The sequence below is a fragment of the Canis lupus genome, chromosome 14 (assembly GCF_003254725.2).
Source record: "Canis lupus dingo isolate Sandy chromosome 14, ASM325472v2, whole genome shotgun sequence".
Classification (NCBI taxonomy): domain Eukaryota; kingdom Metazoa; phylum Chordata; class Mammalia; order Carnivora; family Canidae; genus Canis; species Canis lupus.
Window position 1 is genome coordinate 44,409,328 of NC_064256.1, and position 22,623 is coordinate 44,431,950.

A 22,623-nucleotide genomic window follows, 5' to 3' on the forward strand; every position below is an offset into this window, starting at 1 on the left:
GAAACTAAGCAAGCATAAAAGGGGTAATTCCGTCCACTATAAACCTGGACCTGCCTGAGAGCAGAGCACAGACAGCAAGGGAACCATAAGAAACAGCAATGAGGTGGGAGTGAGGATGTTTCTGAAGGGTTTTATTTGCTTTTGGATGGCTAGGGGTTCCCGAAGTACTGGGCATGCCCACAATCAAATAAATGTAAGTTTCACATACTCCAAAGTCAAACAGATGATTTGGGAATCATTCCTGATAGCCTGGATAAGTGAGAGTTGATTAAGCACTGATGTTAAATTATGAAGAGGCTGGCAGTATTTCCTTTTTTAAAAGTGAGTATCTTTGAGTAAGAGCCATATGGGTGCTGCAAAAATGAGGTTTATAAATAGGCTTAATAAAAAAAATAATATAAATAAATAAATAAATAGGCTTAATATTCAAACAAGCTGGCTTAAAAAACAACAACAACAACAAAAAAAACTTGTGTTTAGTTTCAAAGTTGACAGCAAGATACCTCCCAATTGGGCACAAGAAGGTTTTCTGGTACTAGAAGTTGAATACGCAACCACTGTACATGCACAGTGAGGACTCTAGCTCTGCCTTTGGTGTTCTCCGGCGCTTCCAGGCAATGATGACTCACTCTGGTCCAGATCCCGTCACATCCCGTCTCCATCCTCTCCTACCAAGGTCACCACTGCTGCCGATGCACAGACAGCTTTGGAAATCTTGGTTCTTGGCCCTCAGTTCCCTCAAGCAAGAAGAGATTGGGGGACAGGCTCAGAAAAGCAAAGTGCACAGCAAGACTCAGAGTTAACTGAATGGAGTTAACTACATGTTCTCAGGAGTTCAGGTCACATGTAGCTCCCTCTCCGGACAGGAGACTAAGATAGAATGTCACAAATACCCATGAAATGAGTAAGGACCTGAATGATCATCTGATCCTCTAGTTTTGTTTTTCATTGGCATATGAGGTATAGACTGAACAGAACGGGATATCTCTGGAAACTTCTGAACACGTCTTAAATCACTTGTATGAACTACTCTATGTTGCTGAGAATGGAAGGTCCTTGTATATATTCTCTTATTCCTACCAGTGATTTCATTTCCATGTTACACACATTAAAACCTAGGCCTGCAAAGCTATGTATATATTGACTGCATGATGGCACTTCTCATATTTTGAACAAGAAAATGCCAATAAGAAAATGTGTATAAACGGCAGTCTCCTGGCACCTTCTAGCAGAGTATTAGGGAGGGGGAAAAGATATTAGAGTGAGAGATTCTCTTCCCTTCGTAGCTCAGATATTTCTTAACTGATGAGCTACAGAATGAAAATCCATGTGGGCAACGATTCTATTTTCCTGCTTGGCCAAAGATCCAAGGCAATACAAAAAGTAAAAAATAGCGAAATGACATAAACTCACTTTCACCTGGAATAACCCAAGAATTAGGAAAGGGTTGTTTTTGTTTAAATCTTCTAAGAGAATTTTTTTGCCTGTTTTTTTTAGCTGGGGAAAATTTGTCCCCCAGACTCCCACCCTCCCATTTAGCCTTCTTAGAAAAGGAAAATCACATTCGTAGTCGGCAATCAATCCCCAAAGCACAAAACTGTGATATGTCTAACCCAAAGTGACGAGATCAAATTCAAATGATGAAGCGAAGTTTGGGGGTAAAGATGGTGAATCCAAAGGATGAGAGAATGCTAATCTGAGACAGGGCTGTAAATAAGACAATGTTTAACTCATTCCTGGAAGTAAATATGTTTCTGGCTAGAGCTGGCTGGGCGCTGAGAAGAGGAGAAATCCTTGCAAAGGTTTAATACAAACTAACCAAGCCCACAGGATGCCCCCCACCTCAATTCACACAGCCAGGGCACACCATGACCCAGGCTCCCACATCCCCGAAGCCCTGTTTCTGCTTTGTCTCCCTCCCCAGCCCCCTTGTCTGCCTGCAGACAGCTGGCCAGACACAGAAATCCAGAAATCCAAATCTCTTGTTCATGCCTGCTTCTCTCCTGGGCCTGAGTTAAAAATTCCAGCACTCAAATTACTGTCCAACAGGCACCCAAATGGAAACCCCTCCCCAAAGAAAGCCAAAATCTTCCTCTGGAAAGCAAGGCTTTTTTGAGCAGACCAGGCATTATTTTTCCTTCTCGCTTAAAGCGAGGCAGTGATCTAATCCCTGGCACCAGCAACAAAATATGGAAAAGGTTTTTAGCGAAAGGAAATAGAAAGTAAATGTTCTGCTTGTAGAAGTCCAGGTAGTACTTCTCTGCATAAATTATTTATCCCTCTATTCATGTATTTACAACCACTTGCTGTGTCAGAAGTACAGCAAAACCGTGCGGTAGGGATAGAAGAGCTTTTTGTGACCTCTTTCCTGGGAGCCTGGCTCCCATTTAGATAAACATCAGGGAGAAAGGCTGAAAACAAAAATATTTCTTAATATCTGCAACACTGCCCAAGTGGGGATAAATCCAAAGGATTAAGACAAAAATCTTACTCTTCACAGATACATCCCTATAATTAGGGGAGGGGTAGAATTTTTTAATTGAATTACCCAGAGCGTTGCTCTAGCTCTCTACTTCGTTCTTCCCCACGTATATTTAGCCAGAACAAAAACTCTATCTTCTGCCAAGTTTAACTTCAGTCTAATTTTTCTAAGCCTTCCCCCATCTAGTCTAGTAGTATTCCTTCCCTCTCTCTTCTCTTACGCCCTTCCTCCCAGCTCCTATCAACACCTCCTTCTGGCAGAAAGCAGGGTAATTTTAAATCAATACACCTGCTCCCAGGGAGCAGAGGTTCTTCCTATTTCCTCTAAAGCCTTCTCTCCCAGTAACATCATCCACGTAAGACTCTTCTCTAGACGCAGACTCTGTAAATTTCAACAATCTGAATGTGGTAAAAATGAGGCCAATATCCAAATTACAGAACAAAAAAGAAAAAAGATTAACCGGCAGATGCACTCTCAGGGACCATTTTGAGCTCTACTGTCTCCAGAAATCAGTTGAATATTCAAACCAAATTCTCCTTACTGAAACTATCCAAAGACTCCCACTAATGGGTGCTTTGAACAATTCCTTCATTCTTTCTTAATGATGACTAATTTCAGTCCACAGTTTTATAGAAAGAATGACAATTCTAAACAATATTTATGGGGCTTCCATTTATGAGAATTAATCCTTTTGTTTCACAAATAGGCAATACAATGGGAGTCTATTCATGAAAGTGTTTATGGTTCCTCATAGTTGGCAGACTGGATTTCCAAATAGCGACCACCTGGGATAGTATACTAAATATAAAATACTTTGTGGGAGGCAATTTAAAGATATTATAAAACCCATCAGAGTCATCCTCAGACAAGAGTCGGAGAAGTAGAGGGAAAAGGGGTCAGATATTAGTCTGAATTTGAACTATTCTTAAACCACACATGGAAGTGGCTTCCAAAAACTAATCTCTCACTACTGGATTTACTCAGTGTCTCTAGAGTGCAGGAAAAGTCTTGGTTATTTCAGCATTTTGGTTGTTTGGAATCTGGATAAACAGAACTTAATGTTCTTTGGATATCTAATAGTGACTTTCAGCCAAAATATTCAATGCATTCTTATGTTGATTGTTTAAGTTTTCACTCTTCTGGTGTCCTTAAGGGAAAGGAAAGCTATGCTTCAGCACAATATTGAATATTGGGTCCTTACAATAGACTTCTGGAAGAGAAGGAAAGGGAAGGGGGGGAGGACCATTTGAGGAAGGCCTTAACCAGCAGGGAAACGGCCATGAACAAGGCAGATGTGGTGCGGAGGGTGAGAGCAACAGCAGGACTTACACACTGCCCCAAGCGAGACCTGGTATGCCCATCACAGGGCACCACTGGGCAAGCCTAGACAAAGGAAGGCCTCCTGCAGAGTCCAGGGAGCCCCCACCTGACCAATCTTCAACAGGTCCTGCTGCAGTGCCTGGGCCCCATGCTTTCAGTCTCACTGCCTGGCTCATGCTGTTTTCCCAGAAGTTTTAAAATGGGGCCTCATTCCATTTAGTTTCTTGGGTCATGATCTCTTTCTTCCTTTAGAATACTGAGAATGATCCTGCCTACCCTTCAGGTTCTGTCTCTGCTCCAAAACTATGTTATGGTGTAGCATCAAGCAGCCAATATGAGGATTCCAAGCAAAGCTAGGTACACTGATGGCTAGCTGGCCTTTCATATATGTTGGACAAGAAAATGCCAATGAGAAAATACATATAAACTTAAGTCTTCTGGCACCTTCTGTCAGACTATTTAGGGCACCACACTAAACTGTTCTCTCTACATGTGTATGTCTACATGTATACATATATACATAATTTTTTTTCTTCTTACTTTGTCAGGCTATCCATTATACCTCCAATCCAGAACTTTCCTTTCATCTCTAGACCCCATTTATCCAACTGCTCATGCCTTCTCCTCATCTCCTCAAGGACATCATATAGGTCCCTCATATTCAATATGTCCAAAACTGAACTCATTATCTCTAATCTCCATTCATTCTGCTCCCATGCACAATGAAACCTGTAATCTTGCTCCCCGTCAATGGCCCTCACCTAGGTAAATAGCATCTGGGAATGAAGCGAAAAATCTGGGAGTTATCCTAGATTCCACACTCTTCCTCATTTCTCATGTCCAAGTCCTGTTGAGTCTACCTCCTGAAAATCTCTCAAATGCATTCCTACAGACCTACAATGGCTTCCCATTGCTAAAACACCCTGGTCTAAAAGAAGAAGCTTCTTGGCCTTAGCACCATCTTCTTGGAAATCTCTACACCATAAGAGGCAAGTAGAAGTGAATGCGTAGGCTAAAGCATCATCAAAGAAAGATGAGACAGGGGTCCAAGCAAACTGCCAGCTTGTGCATGCATGGAAGTCACAGGAGCAGAAATAAGGAAAGCCAAAGGCCAGGGAAACTAGTACCAATTGTTGGACCACATGCCTGCTTTCTAGAATTTTATTCAATGGATCTAGAGCATCCATCACCATCTGATCACAATGATCACCTTAAGAGACCCACGTTGCTCTACCAAAACAATCTCTTTTGGTCCTTTCCCTGGACCTGTGACTTCTGGGACTAATTCTGTTTTCATTTGTGGCTGAATATAACATGTGTATAATAAATAATGTGTGTATAACATACATATATATACATACACATGTATATATAAAATAAAGTGTATAATAAATCTCTTCTGCTGTCTTAGATAAAGAAAAGATAAAATAAAATAAGCAAGATCTGATCCCTCTCTGTGTCTTGAACCTCCTGTCTCCAGTCTTGGCTACAGCCAGTTGGCCTTCTTGTTTTTTTCAGAGGTTCCACATTCATTTGGCTCTTTGCACATGCCGTTTTCCCAGGCTTTGAATACCTGAGAACACTCTTCTTTACCTCTTTACTAAACTAATACCTACCTACTTGTTCTTCAGAGCTCAGCTTAAATCTCCCTTCTTTAGAGAGAAGCCTTTCCTGACTCTTGGACCAGATTTGGACCTCCCATAATATGGTTCTGCAGCACCCTGTAGTTCTTTGTGGCACTCATCACTATAATTACTTGTGGAATTACATGTTTAATATTTGCTTCTACCAGTAGACTGAATGTTCCATAAGGGAGGGAGCCTTTATCTTGCTACCCACTCTCTAGTGCCTGGTGCATGATAAGTGCCAGGGAATTGTTTGCTTAGTGAATGAGTGATGGATGACACTCTCGCATATAGATGTATGTGTATTCATCCAAATATATAAATAAAATTCATTACCTATAATTATAAATTATGTCTTCTCAATTGAATTATTCTCTTAAGCTTTTCATTATTTCCCAACCTTCTTACACTCGTGAAGGCTTGTTTATTTTCCTTAATAAAAGCTGTCAAAAGAATATACTCCAGTAAGTCTGAAGAATACCAAAGCTATACATGGACTCAGTATACTTTCTCCAGAAATAGAGTATTTCATTTGTTGTAGAATTCATTTTTTACTACCTATGAGAAACTGTGATGGCCTTTCTCAAAGCCATCACAGACTACTTTATGGGCCCCATGTTCAACAATTATTTTTCTTAGTTTTTTATTGAAAATCCATGAGTTAGGTCATTGAGCACTTTCCCCCTATATAGGAAAACTGGAACCAAGCAGTCTTTCATGAGCCAAAGAAAAATTAGACAGAAAATCGAGCTAGAAATGCAGAAATCTCTCTGCTTAGGACTGCTTCCCAGCCAACAGAGGCTGTAAAGCTTGGTCAAAATAATAAATACTTAACTGATTAATATTAAGTTGTAATTAGCTAATAAGTCGCACAACCCAATTGTGCTAAGCAAGCACTCATGTATTAAGATACTGCATTAGTATTCAAGTAAAGGAAATTTTATTCTACATATAAGAACCTATTTATCCTTTTTCTATTCACCTTTCTTCCCTTTAATACCCAATAAGAAAGTAGTCAGGTGAGACTTACTTGATTTTTATTAGGAAAAGAAAGACAGGGCACTTGAGTGGCTCAGTCAGTTAAGTGTCTGCCTTCTGCTCAGGTCATGATCCCAGAGTCCTGGGATCAAGCCCTGCGTGGGCCTCTTGTTCAGTGGGGAGCCTGCTTCTCCCTCTTCTCCTCACTCATGCTCTCTCTCTCACTATCTCTGTCTCTCTTTCTCTCAAATAAGTAAATAATATCTTTTAAAAAAACTCTAAAAAAAAGGAAAATAAAGACAAAAACAATTCCTCAGACACAAATATCTTCCTTCTCTGAACCCTAGGATACTATGTCAGTATCACTTATTTAGCAATTAATTATTGTGTATACTTTTATTGTTATTTTTTAACTTTTAACATGTATAAAGAATTATCTCCTTAACTAGACTCTAAATTTCCTGAGAGCAAGGCTTTCCCCCTGATATTTCTATATCTCTTCTGAAGCTCCTAGTATCTGGTATATAATTGGAGTCCAACAAAAATATGCTGAGCCACTTGACATTTCCAATTAAATGAGAGAATGGAAGAACTGATTAATATACTAAAATATGTAATCTGGAGGAAATAAATAATTTTTTAGATTATTCTTTTGGCATTGCTTTATTAGTAAGATTTATTAGTGAGATTCAGGTAAAGCCCCTCTTCCCTAAGTCATCTGTTTGCAAGGCTTTACCTTGGAACCATGACTCTTAGACCCACTGCTCCAGGCCAAAGGTCTCTCCATAGTTCCACACTGCCATCACTAAAAGCTACATGGATTTTCCAGAGGCTGCTCCATTTCAACATGTCTAAACCCAAGTTTATCATCCTGCTTTATCCAAGCCTGCTCTTCTCTCCATGGCCCCTAACAAGGCAAATGGCATCAAACTCATTAAGACATCCAAGCCAAAACAAACGTGGAAGACAACTGCTCCTTTCTCTCTCTCTACTCCAAAACTAAGTACACTACCCTAAATTCACGAATCTTCTTCAAACAGTCTCAGACCTCAAATTCCATCACCAGTCTGTCCTCCACATTTCTTCCAGAATAGCCCATCCTAAAATTCAAGTCTCAATTTTTACTCTGCAGCTTAAAGTCTTTTAACAATTCCTTATAACGTAAGAGATAAAAATGTAAATTTCTTAAAATTACATGTAGCAAAATAAAAATGATTCTCTGGAAGATGAATGGAGAATGGGACACATTTTCGTGTATGTGTAATATAGTAAAATGTATTCAAATACTTACCTCCTTAAACTATAAATACGTATAGTTTTGAATAAAACAGAAAGTAAATTTTAAAAAATTCCATGCCTTTCTTTCCAACACTGTCTCCTTGATGTGCCAAGTCTCCCATGCCTCTGTACCTTTGTACACTCTGTTACCTCCATTCATTAGCTTTTATCTATCCCTCAATATTGTACTCAATAAGTCACAGCTACCTTTCAAGGAAAGTAAGGTTCTTGGGAATTGATTTTTAAGGGAAGGTAACCCTATGAGGTCCCTGATGGACCAGAGACCAAACTGGGAGCCAACTGCTTTTGAGGTGACCTGAGAGATTTCTGTCCAATAGCTCAACATTAGATAACAGCAAATGGACCCAACCACACCTTCTCCTTTTGTCAATTGCCAATGAGAGATGAGCATAGAGAAGAGCACTGGGACTCAGGCTACATCCTTAGTAAGTAGAAGCACTTTCCTAATTTTCCATAAAATCAGCTCAGAATTCTGGGATGATTTATTCTGGGTTGACTAGAAGACTCCTTGTTTCCTTGAATCTTTGCAAAAGACTTTTTTGCATCTTTGCAGAAGGCTGATATGAGTAAAAAGAATCTGTGCAAGTTTCTTCCTTGTGATTTTGAGGACTCTGCTATAATAAATCTGTAGCTCACTGCTAGTCTGCAACACCATCTCTGGCCATCCCAGGTGGAGGAGCTCCCTGTGCATCCCTCTGTAACTATAGTCAACACTTCCGGCTTTTCCTTTCAATCTCTCCTGCTAGCTTGCCAAGTGCGGAAGGGCAGGTATCTTATCTACCCTTGCACACCCAGAGCTTATCAAAGTGCCTGGCATATAATGGACACTCAGTAAATGTTAATTGAGTAAACTAATGTTGCCTGAACATTGATGGCACTGTTAAAAATGTCTGATGAGTACAGAGAAAATACAGCATAAGAGAGCTTAATTAAATAAGAAATATGAAACCAAAGACCCACGCTTCTTTGCCTATGGTTTTACCCCCACATCTTTGGAAGAGTCAATTAAGTTCTCTGTGCTTCGATGGGGTGTTAGTGAAGACTGAAAGAAACCAGACTCAAAGCAACCTAAGCAAAAACAGCCCCACTGGTCCTGTAGCTGGCAGAGCACAGAATCAGAGAAACAAGTGCAGGAACTGGGCCTCTGAGATCAGACCAGGGATTTCCACTGCATGGTCTCCCCTCTGCTTTTCTCTAGGTGTTGGGTCTACTCTCTCCTCTCACAGAAAAGTCTTCTTCATGAAGTCTGGAAGTAGAGCCAGTGGCAGCAATCAGGGAAACCCAGAAAGGAAAGCAGCATTTTCCAAGGGCCAAGAGACCAATCACCATGAAGGACACTACCACTCCTGCTTGGTTTCTGGGCCATACCGGAGACCTGCCACTGTTACCACAAAGGTGAAAATTTAAGATTGGCTAGTCCTGGACCTTGAGCTCATCCCTAAGCTAGGGATAAGGGTAGGGAGGAAGGCAGGGTCTATTACCATAATGGGGAGTAGGAAAGCTCACTGAACAGACAGGAACAAAATAGTCCCAGGCTGCTACCTTGACAGCCACTTACCTCCTTTTACATCATAATATTGTTTTAGATAATGCAAAAGAAAAATCATCTTCAAATAGAGTGTTATATAAGTATGAAATTTATTATGCTATCTCATAGTTAAGCAAAATAAATATATGATGGCATAATTACTGGGGCACCTATGTGACACAGAGGTTGAGCGTCTGCCTTTGGCTCAAATCATGATTCTGGAGTCCTGGGATCGAGTTCCACATCAGGCTCCCTGTGGTGAGCCTGCTTCTACCTCTGCCTGTGTCTCTGCCTCTCTGTGTGTGTCTCTCATGAGTCAATAAATAAAATCTTTAAAAATAAACAAGTAAATAAAAATGATGGCCTAATTATAATTGTGACAATAAATGCCAAGGAGTAAGTGAAACCTGCTCGCTTGGTCTCAATTTAAAAGAAAAAAAGCTATAGAAACACTTTTTATCATCATAGAACAGGCTGGCAATAGGAAAACTCTTGGTTGAGACCCAAGGTACAAGTCAAGACCCAAACCTATGAAGTTCCCCGCCTGCCCCCCACCCATCACCAGAGGAACAAAATGCCACCCTTATCATATTTTCCCTTATTGGAAGATTCCCTGACAAAACTGCCATCGGGAGGGGCTCTTACAAATCTTACTCACTCTACAGAGGAAAGAGAGATGACAGCAGCACTGGGAGATAACCCAGGTCTACAGAAACAGAAATGGGTAAGACAGAAAAAAAGAGAGGTTCCTCCTAGAAATGTAAGCAGAGAGCATGCCCTTGGATAGAGTTCATTAAAGAGCTCAGGTGTGCAGTATTTGTTTCCTCCCAGCTTAGAGGAACATGAACATGGGTATGAGAGGGTTGCAGGGCTGCAGAGGGAGGCTGAGGAACACCACAACCCTTGAATCACAGTCAGCCTCTGTGCAGGGGTGTGCAGCACTTCACTCAAGGGAGATGAGAGTCATCATTATAGTAAACACCAATGCTTGCAGGGTTTTGCAATTGTAATTGGGACAGACAGCGTTTAAAATTCACATTTCTGATAGTTGATGTGCTATTAGCATCCTGATGTTGTTACAAGGCTAGATTAAGAGTTCTTCCCAATTTTTTTCCCAGAGAAATATGTGAATGAGCTCTAGGTTTCTTTTTTTTTTTTTTAATTTTTATTTATTTATGATAGTCATCAGAGAGAGAGAGAGGCAGAGACACAGGCAGAGGGAGAAGCAGGCTCCATGCACCGGGAGCCCGATGTGGGATTCGATCCTGGGTCTCCAGGATCGCGCCCTGGGCCAAAGGCAGGCGCCAAACCGCTGCGCCACCCAGGGATCCCTGAGCTCTAGGTTTCAAATATGTATTGATAATTTACTATATACCAGATGGTACTATAGGTGCTAGGGATACACGAGTGATCAAAACAGATCAAAAAACTATGTCCTCAATGAAGTTTATATTGTAGTTGGAGGAGACAGACAATAAATGTAATAATAGAATACATGGCATTTAGGTAGTGAGATGTCCCCTATATTCTGCTATGCTATAGATTCTTGGCAGATAATAACAGTGGCAACAATCCTCTTACTGCTGGTAAAGACCACTCCTGGCCAGTGCACAAAAGGGGAGAGGATATGGGGAGGGAAAAAGAGAACCTAGGTAAACCAAAGAGTGGGATTCAGCCTTGGGTTGTGGCTTTCCCACATCTTATCCTGTTCCTACTTCAGTTTAGATTTCTGTGCCCAACCTGGGTAATGATGAAAACATGCCTCCCATCTACTTCATGGAATAGTGTGTTGGTAGGGCATGTGGCCTATACACTGACCCAAATTTGTATTTATCTCCACTCTGATGATTAAAAAGTTCATATTTGGTTCTTGATGTTTTCTTCATCGCCTATTAATTGAACACCTACTACGTGCCAGACCCTGCTCTATGCACTGCGGGTACAGCAGTAAGTAAGACACACAAAGTGTCTGTCCTCAAGCAACTTACATTCTGATAAAGGAGATGAAAAATTCAATAGTAGATTGAATAGAGACGATACTGACAAGAAGACTGATGCCATTAAACAGTCCAGGTATGAGATGATCAAGTCCTGGACTTAGATGGCTCTCAATCAAGCAGAACTGAATTCTTGACTATCAGTGGTTGCCTATAAGGTCCTGTCTATAAAGGAGTCACATGGTTATAAATTGATATGAAAATCCAATTGTGACTACTGAGTCTTTCTAAACTGTTGAAAGAGCTGCTTCCTTTCTCTTACTAACTGGAAGAGACTGAGTCTGTTGTGTGGACAAACAGAAACATACCCTTCCACCTCCTAAGGGTTTCTATTTTATGAACTGCAAGAGTGCTATTCCAAGTGGTATAAATAAGCATGCCTTTGGTTTCCAGAGTCTTTAGCAACTTATCACAGCACTACTGTTTTGGGTTTTTTAAAAGGCAGTAAGAACCATTAACAGTAGTAAAAAAAAAAAAAAAAATATGTCATAATAACGATAGTAACATGTCCTTTTCAAAATAGAAAGTGGAGCAACAGATCTCTCTCCTAGGATTGCTGTCAGGCAGGGCATTTCAGTAGGAAGGGTAAAGAGAGGAATTCAAAAACACAAGCTTGGAGAAGAATCAACCCACACCTTTTACGTTCAAAGGCACCGGATGCTGAGTAGATGCGAGAGACTGGAGAACCGCAAGTGTGGTTATATCACACCCCAACACCTTGGGGAGAGAATCCTAAGAGATAGGAAGCAGAAAGCTACAAGACAGTGTGTTATAAGCACTAAATGCTTTTTCACACACATTCTCAGCCTGGCTGATTTACCCAAACACTCCTCTTTGCCTGAGTAGCTCCATGGAGTCAGCTGCAATTGTAAAGCAGTCAGAGAGAAGCGGTTCATGAGTGTGTGCAGATGAGTCCCTCCAGCCGAGACGGCAGGGGGACCGGCCTGGCAGCACTTTGACATTGCATACCTCAGACCCAGACTTTGCAGACACAACAACTTTTCTGTGTGCAATATGATCAGATGTAATGTTCATTACATATGACAGGAGTTTACTATAAACACGGCTCTGAAAGAGGTGCTGCCCAGCATGCATCTCAACTGGCAGGAGAGCCTGCCAACCAAAAAGACAAGATCTCCAAATAAGTTTACCGCCTCTGTCTACAGCAGCCAGACAACTCAAAAATCATATTATTTGGCATGGTTTCCCATTTAGATCAATGGCAATGAAACTCACTTGGATTATTGATGAAGGGCTTTTATAAATTGCACTTTAAATGGGGATCCCTTAAAGAAACATATACTACCTATCGCTTCCCCTTAGGAACTTTGAATATCCTGGTCCGGATATGGTCTCCTCTAAGATGAAGCTAACTTCTATCAGTGGCCTTTCTATTTTGTATTGGGGTGTGTGCGTGTGCATGTGTGCACATGCGCTCTCATGCTTTCAAACACAACTACAACAAAACAAACTGCCAAGGAGCCAGTATTCCTGTCACAGTCCATAAGGAACAGAATGTCTGGAGAATATACTTAGAGAAAAACTGTTGTTGGTGGTGGTTTTTTTTTTTTTTTTTTTTTTTTACTGCACTAGATATTTGATGCCAAATGTCTAATAAAATGAGTATCTGGTAGTTATGAAAGGTGTCTTTGGGATACGCCTGGGCAACTGAGGAGCAAGTTGTAAATGTACAGCTATCACTGTAGCTTCCTGACTGGGGTGACCAGCTGTTTATTGTTTATGAAATCTTTTCACCAAACACCATGTATTTTCACCTCTCCTCAGCACGCAAAAGCAGACAGAACCCAATGAAGTGAATGAAATTCAGAGATCTCTGTCCATCAGTCCAAGTAGAATTCTGGCCACTATACTGAAAGCAAATATGCTAATTCATTATTCCAATATTGCTAGGAAATTCCAATATTGGTTCTGACCCCCACTTTCTCCAAAAATAGCCCTTCCTTCTAGTAATTATGTCTGGACAGAAAGAATCCTAAGAAAATATCAGAAGTTGAACTAGGCTGGGGTAAGGGAGAGGAAAACACAGCAGCCAGAATGAATGTTGAATTTGAACTGTTGGTAAGTTCTTAGAGCACCTGCAGAGACGTTTGCAAGCATTTTTGCAGAGAATATCTTTCTTTGATCAATAGTCTGTGGCCTGAGTCCCTAGATTTTTCTCCCTGGGCAAAAAAGGACCAGAAACATCTCCATGGGTACTGAGCTACTACTACAACTGATATCTAAGGACATTTCCTCTTCCCCCAAAGAAAGTATGCTTTGGAAACAGCAAGGCGTTCTAAAACACTCGGGAAAACAAGTCTCAGTTAGGGGGGGACAAAAGGAGCAGTGACTGTAATTAAGGGAGAAGCAGTTGTGGAACTTCTGGGGCTGTATTTAAAGGGCCCTGCAGGAACCAGGAACGAGGTGAGCGGTCACGGCTGTGGCTGGGGAGTAAAACACCGATTGCAAAGAGAAGCAAATACTAGATTTACTTACAGCCCTCGGAGCCGAAGCCAGATTTTCTCGATCTGCTCGGGTTGCAGGTATTTCAGAGAGTTGCTCTCAAATTCTTCAATCTCCTTGGTCGGCGACTCCATAGCTGCAGGTTATCGCTGGGAGTGAGGCTGAGGGAGTTCGGGCTGCCCCTCCCCTCCCCGCCTCCCGGCCGGGCTTGGAGTGGGGGGGCCCTGGAGCCTGGCCCCTCGCGCTCCGCCTTCTGCGCCCCGCAACCCCGCGCTTACTGCGGGCGGGCGGCGCGGGCCACCGGGCCCAGGTGCCTCCGGGGGGCGCCGCGGGAACCCGCCGTGGCCCCGAGCCAGTGGCCGGCGAGGGGGACTGCGCTCCGCTCGAGGAGAAAGCACCTCGGACCTCTCCGGAATTTTTTTTTTTTTTAAACAAAGCCACGGAAGCGATCTGTGTGGCAGCTGAAGGATTTGGGGGAGAAAGGGAGACCGAGTGGGGCGGGGTGGGGGGGGATGGTGAGAAGGGAGGGGGGAAGCACCCTGGGGGAGCCCGAGTGGGGCGGGGGGGGGGGGACAGTGAGATGGGAGGGGGGCAAGCGCCCTGGGGGAGACCGAGTGGGGGGGGGGGACAGTGAGAAGGGGAGGGGGGAAGCGCCCTGGGGGAGCCCGAGTGGGGCGGGGGGGGACAGTGAGATGGGAGGGGGGCAAGCACCCTGGGGGAGACCGAGTGGGGCGGGGGGGGGGGGGGAGTGAGAAGGGGAGGGGGGGAAGCGCCCTGGGGAAGCCCGAGTGGGGCGGGGGGGGGGACAGTGAGATGGGAGGGGGGCAAGCGCCCTGGGGAAGCCCGAGTGGGGCGGGGGGGGGGGGGGACAGTGAGAAGGGGAGGGGGGAAGCGCCCTAGGGAAGCCCTAGTGGGGCGGGGGGGGGGGGACAGTAAGAAGGGAGGGGGGCAAGCGCCCTGGGGGAGCCCGAGGGGGCGGGGGGGGGGACAGTGAGAAGGGAGGGGGGCAAGCGCCCTGGGGGAGACCGAGTGGGGCGGGGGGGGGACAGTGAGAAGGGGAGGGGGGAAGCGCCCTGGGGAAGCCCTAGTGGGGCGGAGGGGGGGCGGACAGTGAGAAGGGAGGGGGGCAAGCGCCCTGGGGGAGCCGGGCCGGGCAGGGGGGGATGACCGTGAGAAGGGGAGGGACGGAGGGGAGCAAGCGCCCTGGGGGAGCCCGAGTGGGGCGGAGAGGGGGACAGTGAGAAGGGGAGGGACGGGGTGGGGGGAGCGCCCCGGGGGAGCCGGGCCCGGCCGGGGAGGGGGGGGGGGGTCCGACCCGGAGGCCGCGCCCCCGCTCCGCCCGCTCCCCTGCCCCGCGCGCCCGCCGCTCGCTCCTCGCGTCCCACCCGCGCTCTCTGCCCGCGCCTCGCCGCCTTCGCGCCCCGTCTCTGTTTTCCTTCACTTACCAGCAGCTCTGCTGACAAGCGAGAAAACTGACAACTGAGAAAAGTCGACCGTCGGCGCGCCGGGGCTGGCGTCTGGTGCGACACCCGCGGGCGCGGAGGGAGGGGCGCGGCCCCGGGAGCTGCGCGCACCGGCCGCCCCGCGCGCCGTCCGGGGACCCGAGGACCCCAGGCGCGCCCGAGCCTCCGCGGAGCCGGCGCCGGAGCTCTCAGGTAGGGCTCACCCACGCGCCCGCCCGAGAGCCCGCTCCACTTGGCGACATTCAGGCAATTGGTAGGAACTAAAGGAGCCACACGAGACACCTGGAAAGTCCTGATCTTGCTACTGCGAGGCTTCGTTTCTCCCTCCCGCCCCGCCCCCACCCACCCTTGGCGAGGAGCTGGGAGTTTGCACCGATTAATGTGCCACAGACTCCTCAAGAGGTGCCTGCAGGGCGATGGCTGGGCAGACGTTGAGATCGGCCAAAAAAAAAAAAAAGTTTCAGCTCCACAAAGTGGCAACTCCCTGTGTGTCCCCCACCCCACCCCCCGACCCCAGGTCATTCGCGATGTCAGTGAAGCATAGTGCTCTAGAAGAATGGGACCAGGTATGGAGTTGGGAAAGGAGGAAGAAGGTGGGATTAAGAAAGAGACAGAAGACAGAAAAGGGGAAGATCCTGGTTCAAGTGGATTGCAGCCCTGACATCACAGAATTGGCAGACGGACTCCCATCTAGAGGAAGCCCTAGAACCTCCCTGGGCCATTTCAAAGCCGGGACTCAGGGCTCCTGGCTGTAGCTTGCCAGGTACCCTATTCCCCTCACTGGTGTATTCCTTGAGTCGCTCCCGGCATCCTTTGACTAGCCATTAGTCACATACCTGCTTCTCAAAAGTAGGATAGAAGTAAAGGTAAGAGCTAGTTTTTCTTGATTGCTCCAGCAAAGTTACCTTCATGCAACCTTGATAAAAGAATACAATGATAGTGTCTGAATTCTATATGATCACCCATTTGGTAGTTGGCATTTATTTTCCAGAAATTAGAGGTGAGAGTGATGAGGACGGCAAGACTAACCCTCTTCGTTCCAGTGGAAGAAGGTACCTTCCCAAGGTGAGATGACTGGCCCATCTGATTGAAAAGGACATACATGCTCACCTGCCATACAATCTGAAGTCGCCTCATTAAAGTCAGTCCTTAATTTTCTGGAAGCACGTACATTATCACTCAGTTAACACATTACTACCAGACAAAGATAGGATTAAGCAGCCAATGTGTTAACATGAAATTCATCTATCTAAAAAGAACCAATTACCTACCCAATGTCACCCCACAGGGAACAGTGACCTGCTAAAACTGGATGTTTAAAAAAAAAAAAAAAAGACATTATTTTAACAGCTTGTTTTGGGGATGCACGATGGGAGGCAGCATGGTCCCCAAATGAGGTTTCCAACTCTGTGCACCTTGGGCAGCCTGCTGTCAGCATATGGAAGTGTAGTAATGATAGGAACAGCAAACAGGTATCCAAAACCTTCTATAGTCCAAGCACTGCTCTAAGGTTCTACCCTCACATAATACCAGCAACAACTCTAGGAGGCAAATACTATTATTGTCAACCCCATTTTACAATAGGAGAGCTGAAGCACAGGTAGTTATCCAGACCTGCTAGAAAATGAACTGCCCTGGAAAAGACAAGCGTTTGAGTTATGGCTCATTACCCTATCCAGCACAAATCTGTCCCCCTCATAGGGTCCCATTTTCCACATGGTTAAAGTAAAGAATTTAGGCATAAAGATTTTTTTACAACTGTTCCAACTTCATGATTCTATGAGGTCATCTGGAGAGAACGGGGAGAAAGGAATTCTGAAAAGGGAGATGCATATTGCTGGAAACATATTTTAATTATGGTATAGTATGGTTTCTCTGAGGGCCAGCCTGGGATGAAAGGATGCAATAATAAAGCATATTTGTATTCCTGCCCTCCACTATACCTGTCACCTTTTCCTCGTATGAGTGGGATTTAGATTAAGTCAGAGAAAAGCAAATTTTGAAGAAAAAGAAAAGGAATAGCCTTTCACCGCAATTAAGCCTATCAGAGAAGGAAGACAAAAATATTATTGAAAACGGTTTCTTAGAAGTATTTTTGTTTCTTTTTTTTTTTTGAACTTTTTAAAAGCGAACATGAATCAGAAAGTTAGTAAGGATATATCTTTTTTCTTTATTTTAGAGCCATATAGTTTTTGGAGCTGGAGGGACCTTAAAAATAATGTGGTTTAGAAGTTTACAAATGTTTTAAGCGACGGAATATTTTTATATAGAATAACATTTTATAAGGGACTCCAACGCACACCTCATATTGAAAACTTAAAGAAAGAACTGCTCTGATTGAATGGGGAGTAGCGGGGGCAGGGGGGTAGTACTTAGTCTCCAGGGACAGAGTCCACCTCTACCTTCTGTATATCCCATCTCTGTGTGATGAATATTTCCACTTCACAGATGAGAACACTGAGTCCAAAGTACCATAGACCATCTTAGGATTTCTTGCTCCTAATCCAGAGTTGTTTCTAAGCCACATTAGGAAAAATTTGTCTTCTCTCTGCCAAAAAAAGTATTACTCCTTTTAGATCCACCATGTTACTATGTCACTCAGATTTCATTCTTTTCATCTATCACAGGACAAGATATGCTTGACAGTTGCAGCAACATTACAAGCCACAATTTCCACAGGCAGTCCACTCAGAGACAAGCAACAGACGCAGACCCACTGAGAGACAAAAGATCTAAGAAAATGCAAAGCCACTCACAGCTTTGCTTGGGAGGTTAATTTCCATTGTGACTTCTTTACCCAGCTTTTTCAGTAAGACTTTTTAGGAAATCTTATATGGTGAAACATCACTAAATATATATAGACATGCATACATAATAAATATATAATACACATATGCGTATATACACACACATATTTATACATGGATATAACTGCCAATTTAAAAGTTCCCCAAATAAACATAGAGTAACTTAGTCTAAGTACTAGCAAGCCTCTGCATCATCAGCATTAAGTATCATAAGATCAGAGAGAGTGAGCTCCCTGTCTGTGGCAGAGTTGAAGAAGAAGCTAGATGACTATCAGGCAAGGGAGTAGGCATCAGGCTGTGTAGACATAAGAATGACCCCTCAGGCCCCTTTCATCTCTAAGATTTCATAACCCAATAATAATCATAATAACCACAATCACTACCCTTACCAATTACTGAACCCTCTTATAAGCCAAGCATCACCTAAGCACATCACAGGTTGTTTCATTTCATCCTCAACAAAACACTTGAGAAGAGTTCATCACGCCCATTTACAAGTAAAGACAGAAGAGGCTCCCAAAGATCAGATCACTTTTGCAAAGACATATAGTTAATAAGCGGCAGAGCCAGGTTTTAAACCCAGACCAGAGTGCAAAGCTCCTGTTCTTTTCCCTTTGTTATACCACCTCCCTGCAGACACACACACACAAAAAGACAAATAAAAGGGAATAGAACAAAGAGGGTGGGGCTGCAGGAGCACAGATGAAGAAAGGTCACTGATACAGTGGGGGAATTCGGAAAGCAGAGGTGACATTCAAACTGGATCTTGAAATCGATGAGTAGAGGGGTCCCTGGGTGGCTCAGTCAGTTAAGCATCTGCCTTCGGCTCAGGTCCAGGGATTAAGCCCCACATTGGGCTCCCTGCTCAGCGGAGAGTCTACTTCTCCTTCAGCCCCTCCCCCTACTCATCCTCTCTCTCTCTCACACTCTCTCTATATTTATAAATAAAATCTTTTTTAAAAAAATGGATGAGTAGAAGTTGCTTACATGGAAGATGGGTGAAGGCAGGTGATTCCAGAAAGAGCACACTGCATGAAAAGAAACACAAGCATGAGAAGGTATGGAGTGTGGAGCTGCTCAAAAACAGTTTTACATGGCTTGGCTATAAGTGCATGACTCAAAATCAGGAGAAAATGCTGAAAGGGTTAGCCAGATTTTGGGGTCATGGAAGAAACTCAGGCTCTCTCCAGATGATGGAGAAATGGGGTTGCACTAGGTAGACGAAGGCATGGTCACATGTCGAGGGTACTCACTGCCCTGAATACACAGCATACACTGAGGTCAGCTCTCCGGGAACCTGCCATGGGCATATGCAACAACCATGGGGCAACTGACAACCAGGACTCCATCAGGGGAATCCGATATCAGGCTCCTCAGCCTACAAGGAAGGAAGAGTTGCACAAAGAAAAAAGACAAAATCAGAAAAGGCACAGTATTGCCTCCCATGAACACCCATCTTCCAGCTTCCAAATTAGGACTGTTTGCTTTGATCTTCATGAAGCAAATCAGTGTCCTTGTTACATTTTTCATGATTTGGCAGCAGCATCGTCCAGAGAGTCTGTTGAGGGGGAAATTCTGGAGAAGCATTTAGGATATGGGAAGTCACACCACCAGGCACCAGAGCCCCTCCTTCCTGCTCACACCAGATGTGAGCCAGCCCTACAATATACTGTCAACAGAGGCTCTTCTCTCCCACTGGCTTCCCTTTTTGGCAAGGGGCCTCTCTGGTGACAGTCACAGGGTCTTTTCTCTCTGATGTCTTCTCATTTTGGTCTTATAATTTGGGGCAGACTCTGTGTCAGGAATCACCTCTACCAGAAAAAAGAAAATGCAAGAAGAGGTGATGAACTGCTAAGCCCAGGGGACCTCCATTCTCTGGCCCATCTGAAATGGGGCTCTGAGTAGCCACCATCTCAACTATCCAGAGTTTGGCCAAGTCAGGTAGGGAGAGTAGATAGGAGAAGAAACGGGATGGAGTCCCAGCTCGGGGTGGTCTCATGTAACCTGCACGTGACTCAGTTTTTGCCCATCTCTCTGGCAGGATCCTTCAGTTGCTGTGACAAACTCATGTAATGCTTCTAATGGAGATGGCATTTGCAAAGTGGATGACTAAGTGGAGCACTGACTCACATGTGACCTAGGATAAGATACTTCTCTTCTCTGGCCATGGGTTGAGTTAGGATTAGCAACCTCTGGATCGCTTTTCAGTTCTCAGCCACAGCCTCGCCTGAGATAACCAAGCTTTTCATGGGCCCCCAAGAAAGCTATAGGAAAATCTAGAGTCTGACCACTGGCTAGATTTGACTATATAATAAACATAACTTAAGTTGGTCAATCAGAGCCATCCACCCTGTATCTCTGAACAAAGTGATCAGTCAAAGGGTAACTAACAGGAGATCTAATACTGGTTCCTTATGAGAGATTTGATATGGCCACTGGGAAAGAGAGAGAGTCTATTTGTTTTTCCTTTGAGATAACATTATGAAGCTTGGGGTTTTTTTACCATGTAGAGAGAATATACCAGAAAAATGACACCGATACACAGAAAAACAGAGAGAATAGCTGAAGACACAAAGAAAGAAATGTTAAAGGATCTTTGGAGCCCCTTTATCTTACAGTGCCTGAAGCCAGAGGCTACCCATGGATTTTTTTAAGTTATATGAACCAAATAAATATCCCGTCCTCTCATGTTTTTTTTTTCTTTCACTTAGGCAAACTTGAGTCAGATTTCTGTCACTGACAACCATAAAAATCCTAATAGAACTCACATTGAGGATTTTTGTAGAGTTTAAAAAAAAAATGTACGGCCAGTGCCTTAAACAATGAAAGCTCTTGTAACATAGTAGCTCCTCCCCCAGCTCATCCATCCAGTACAACATGAAAGGAAGGAAACAGGAAATGGTATAGGACTTTGAGGTGGGCAAGGCACCCAAGGTAAATGTAAGGAGACTTTTTATCTTGATAGATACCCCAATAATTTTGTTTCAATAACAGCTTAGTAATTGCCTACCAAAGCACTGCCGTTACTATAAAAGTTAGTTCTTCAAAACAATCCTGAAGTGAACAAAATACATTATTTTTATCTCCAGCTTAGAAGTCACATAAATGAAGTCCAAGAGGTCTGCTGGGTACCTTCCACTGGTCTACCCTCCAGCTACTGGCTAAGTAGCATGACAGTACCAGGATTCCTAACTCCTGGCCCCGGTACCCACTCTGCCTCTCAGAACACTCTGCCAACCCAGCAGAATTAACTTGGCTATACTAATGAAATTGAAAATTTTGTTCATGTAAAACTGCTGATGCCACAGTCAGCCAAATTCTGACCCAAATGCACATAAATCAGTGGGTTGTCTTCCTATTGCTGTAAAGCAAATTTGAATGTGGAAAACCTCGGTGCTGACAGGAACCTTAGCAATCCTTTTAGCCAAGTTGCTAATTATATTGAGAGGAACAAGCAGCCCAACCAGGTTAGATAAGGCCCAGTGCAAAAGGCCCAGTGGCAGAGCTGAGACCAGAAGCCATGTCCCAGAGCTCCATTATCCCTGAGCTTCCTTTCTGGATCTCAAGAATGGTTCTAGCTCCCATCTGAGGATTTGGTTCAATGGTTTATTCACAGATAAGAAAGAGGAATGAAAAAAAAAAAAAAAAGAAAAGAAAGGAAAGGAAAGGAGAAAAGAAGAAAAGAAAAGAAAAGAAAAGAAAGAAAGAAAAGAAAGAAAAGAAAAGAAAAGAAAAGAAAAGAAAAGAAAAGAAAAGAAAAGAAAAGAAAAGGAGGAATGCCCACTAAAAGTATAGGCCATTGGCAAAGGCTTCCTAAAGGGAAAAACTAAAGAAGAGAAACTCCAGGAAAGTGAAAATGCATGTGGTGGCAAGGAATCTGGTATGACAGGTGTAGGTGGCCCAAGAAAGGGCCAGCCCTCAAAGACTGGATATGCAAATTGAGGTGGGCCTCAGATACTCAGAAAGCTTAGTCCTTTTACACTCTTGTCAGTAGGAAATCATTAAAATCTGTTGAGTGTGTGTATAACAGATACAAAGCAGAATTGCGATTTAACAAGTACAATTTATAAAGAATGATAAAAATTTTTTTTCAAAAATTGTCTTTAAATTGCCATGAGAGGAAAAAGATTTGCAGATTCTTGTCTCTGTAGCAGGGCGAGGGGTGGGTGGGTGGGGCGATATAGACACAATTCCCCAAACAAACGCAAGGACTTTTAAAATTTATTCATGCATTCAACAAAACAAACTTTACTGAGTGCTTACTATGTGTTAGGCGCTCTGTGACGATAGGTATACAGTGGTCAATAAAAAATCCAGTGCCTGCACCATGGAATGTCAGTCTAATTAGGGAAACAGGTAATAAATATATCATCATAAATCATGAAAAGTGCTAACAAGACAATTAACAGAGTCCAGTACAGAAAACAATAGGGGTGGGGCGTATTTATAAATAGGTTAGCATCAGCCAACTACTGCTTGAGGATTCTCTCTCTCGCCCTCTGCCCCTCCCCTGCTCTCTCTCTCTCTCTCTCTCTCTTTCTAAAATAAATAAATAAAATCTCTCCTAAAAAAAAAGTAACTCGAATGAGGAGAGACTCTAGACCTATGAGTCCCAGCATCTAAAACCCACAGTGACAATACTGAACTAATTCAATCAGTGA

At 43.8% G+C, this 22,623-nt stretch overlaps 1 protein-coding gene across 8 annotated transcripts in view; it reads right to left on the reverse strand.

The window, feature by feature from the left end:
* PDE1C (phosphodiesterase 1C) overlaps nt 1-22,623 on the reverse strand; it is a 490,416-nt gene that overhangs the window by 284,872 nt on the left and 182,921 nt on the right. Inside the window, exons 1-2 of one of the 8 annotated variants that reach the window (XM_025464559.3) lie at nt 15,138-15,270; nt 13,726-13,828 (exon numbers count right to left, since the gene is read on the reverse strand). The exons of 4 other annotated variants lie outside the window; for them this stretch is intronic. In XM_025464559.3, coding sequence (XP_025320344.1) covers nt 13,726-13,826 — 101 coding nt within the window. In that variant the 5' untranslated portion in view covers nt 13,827-13,828; nt 15,138-15,270. Of the gene's footprint in view, nt 1-13,725; nt 14,006-15,137; nt 15,271-22,623 lie in introns of those variants that run through there. 3 more of the 8 variants (XM_049093779.1, XM_025464561.3, XM_049093778.1) reach the window with 3 other exon arrangements.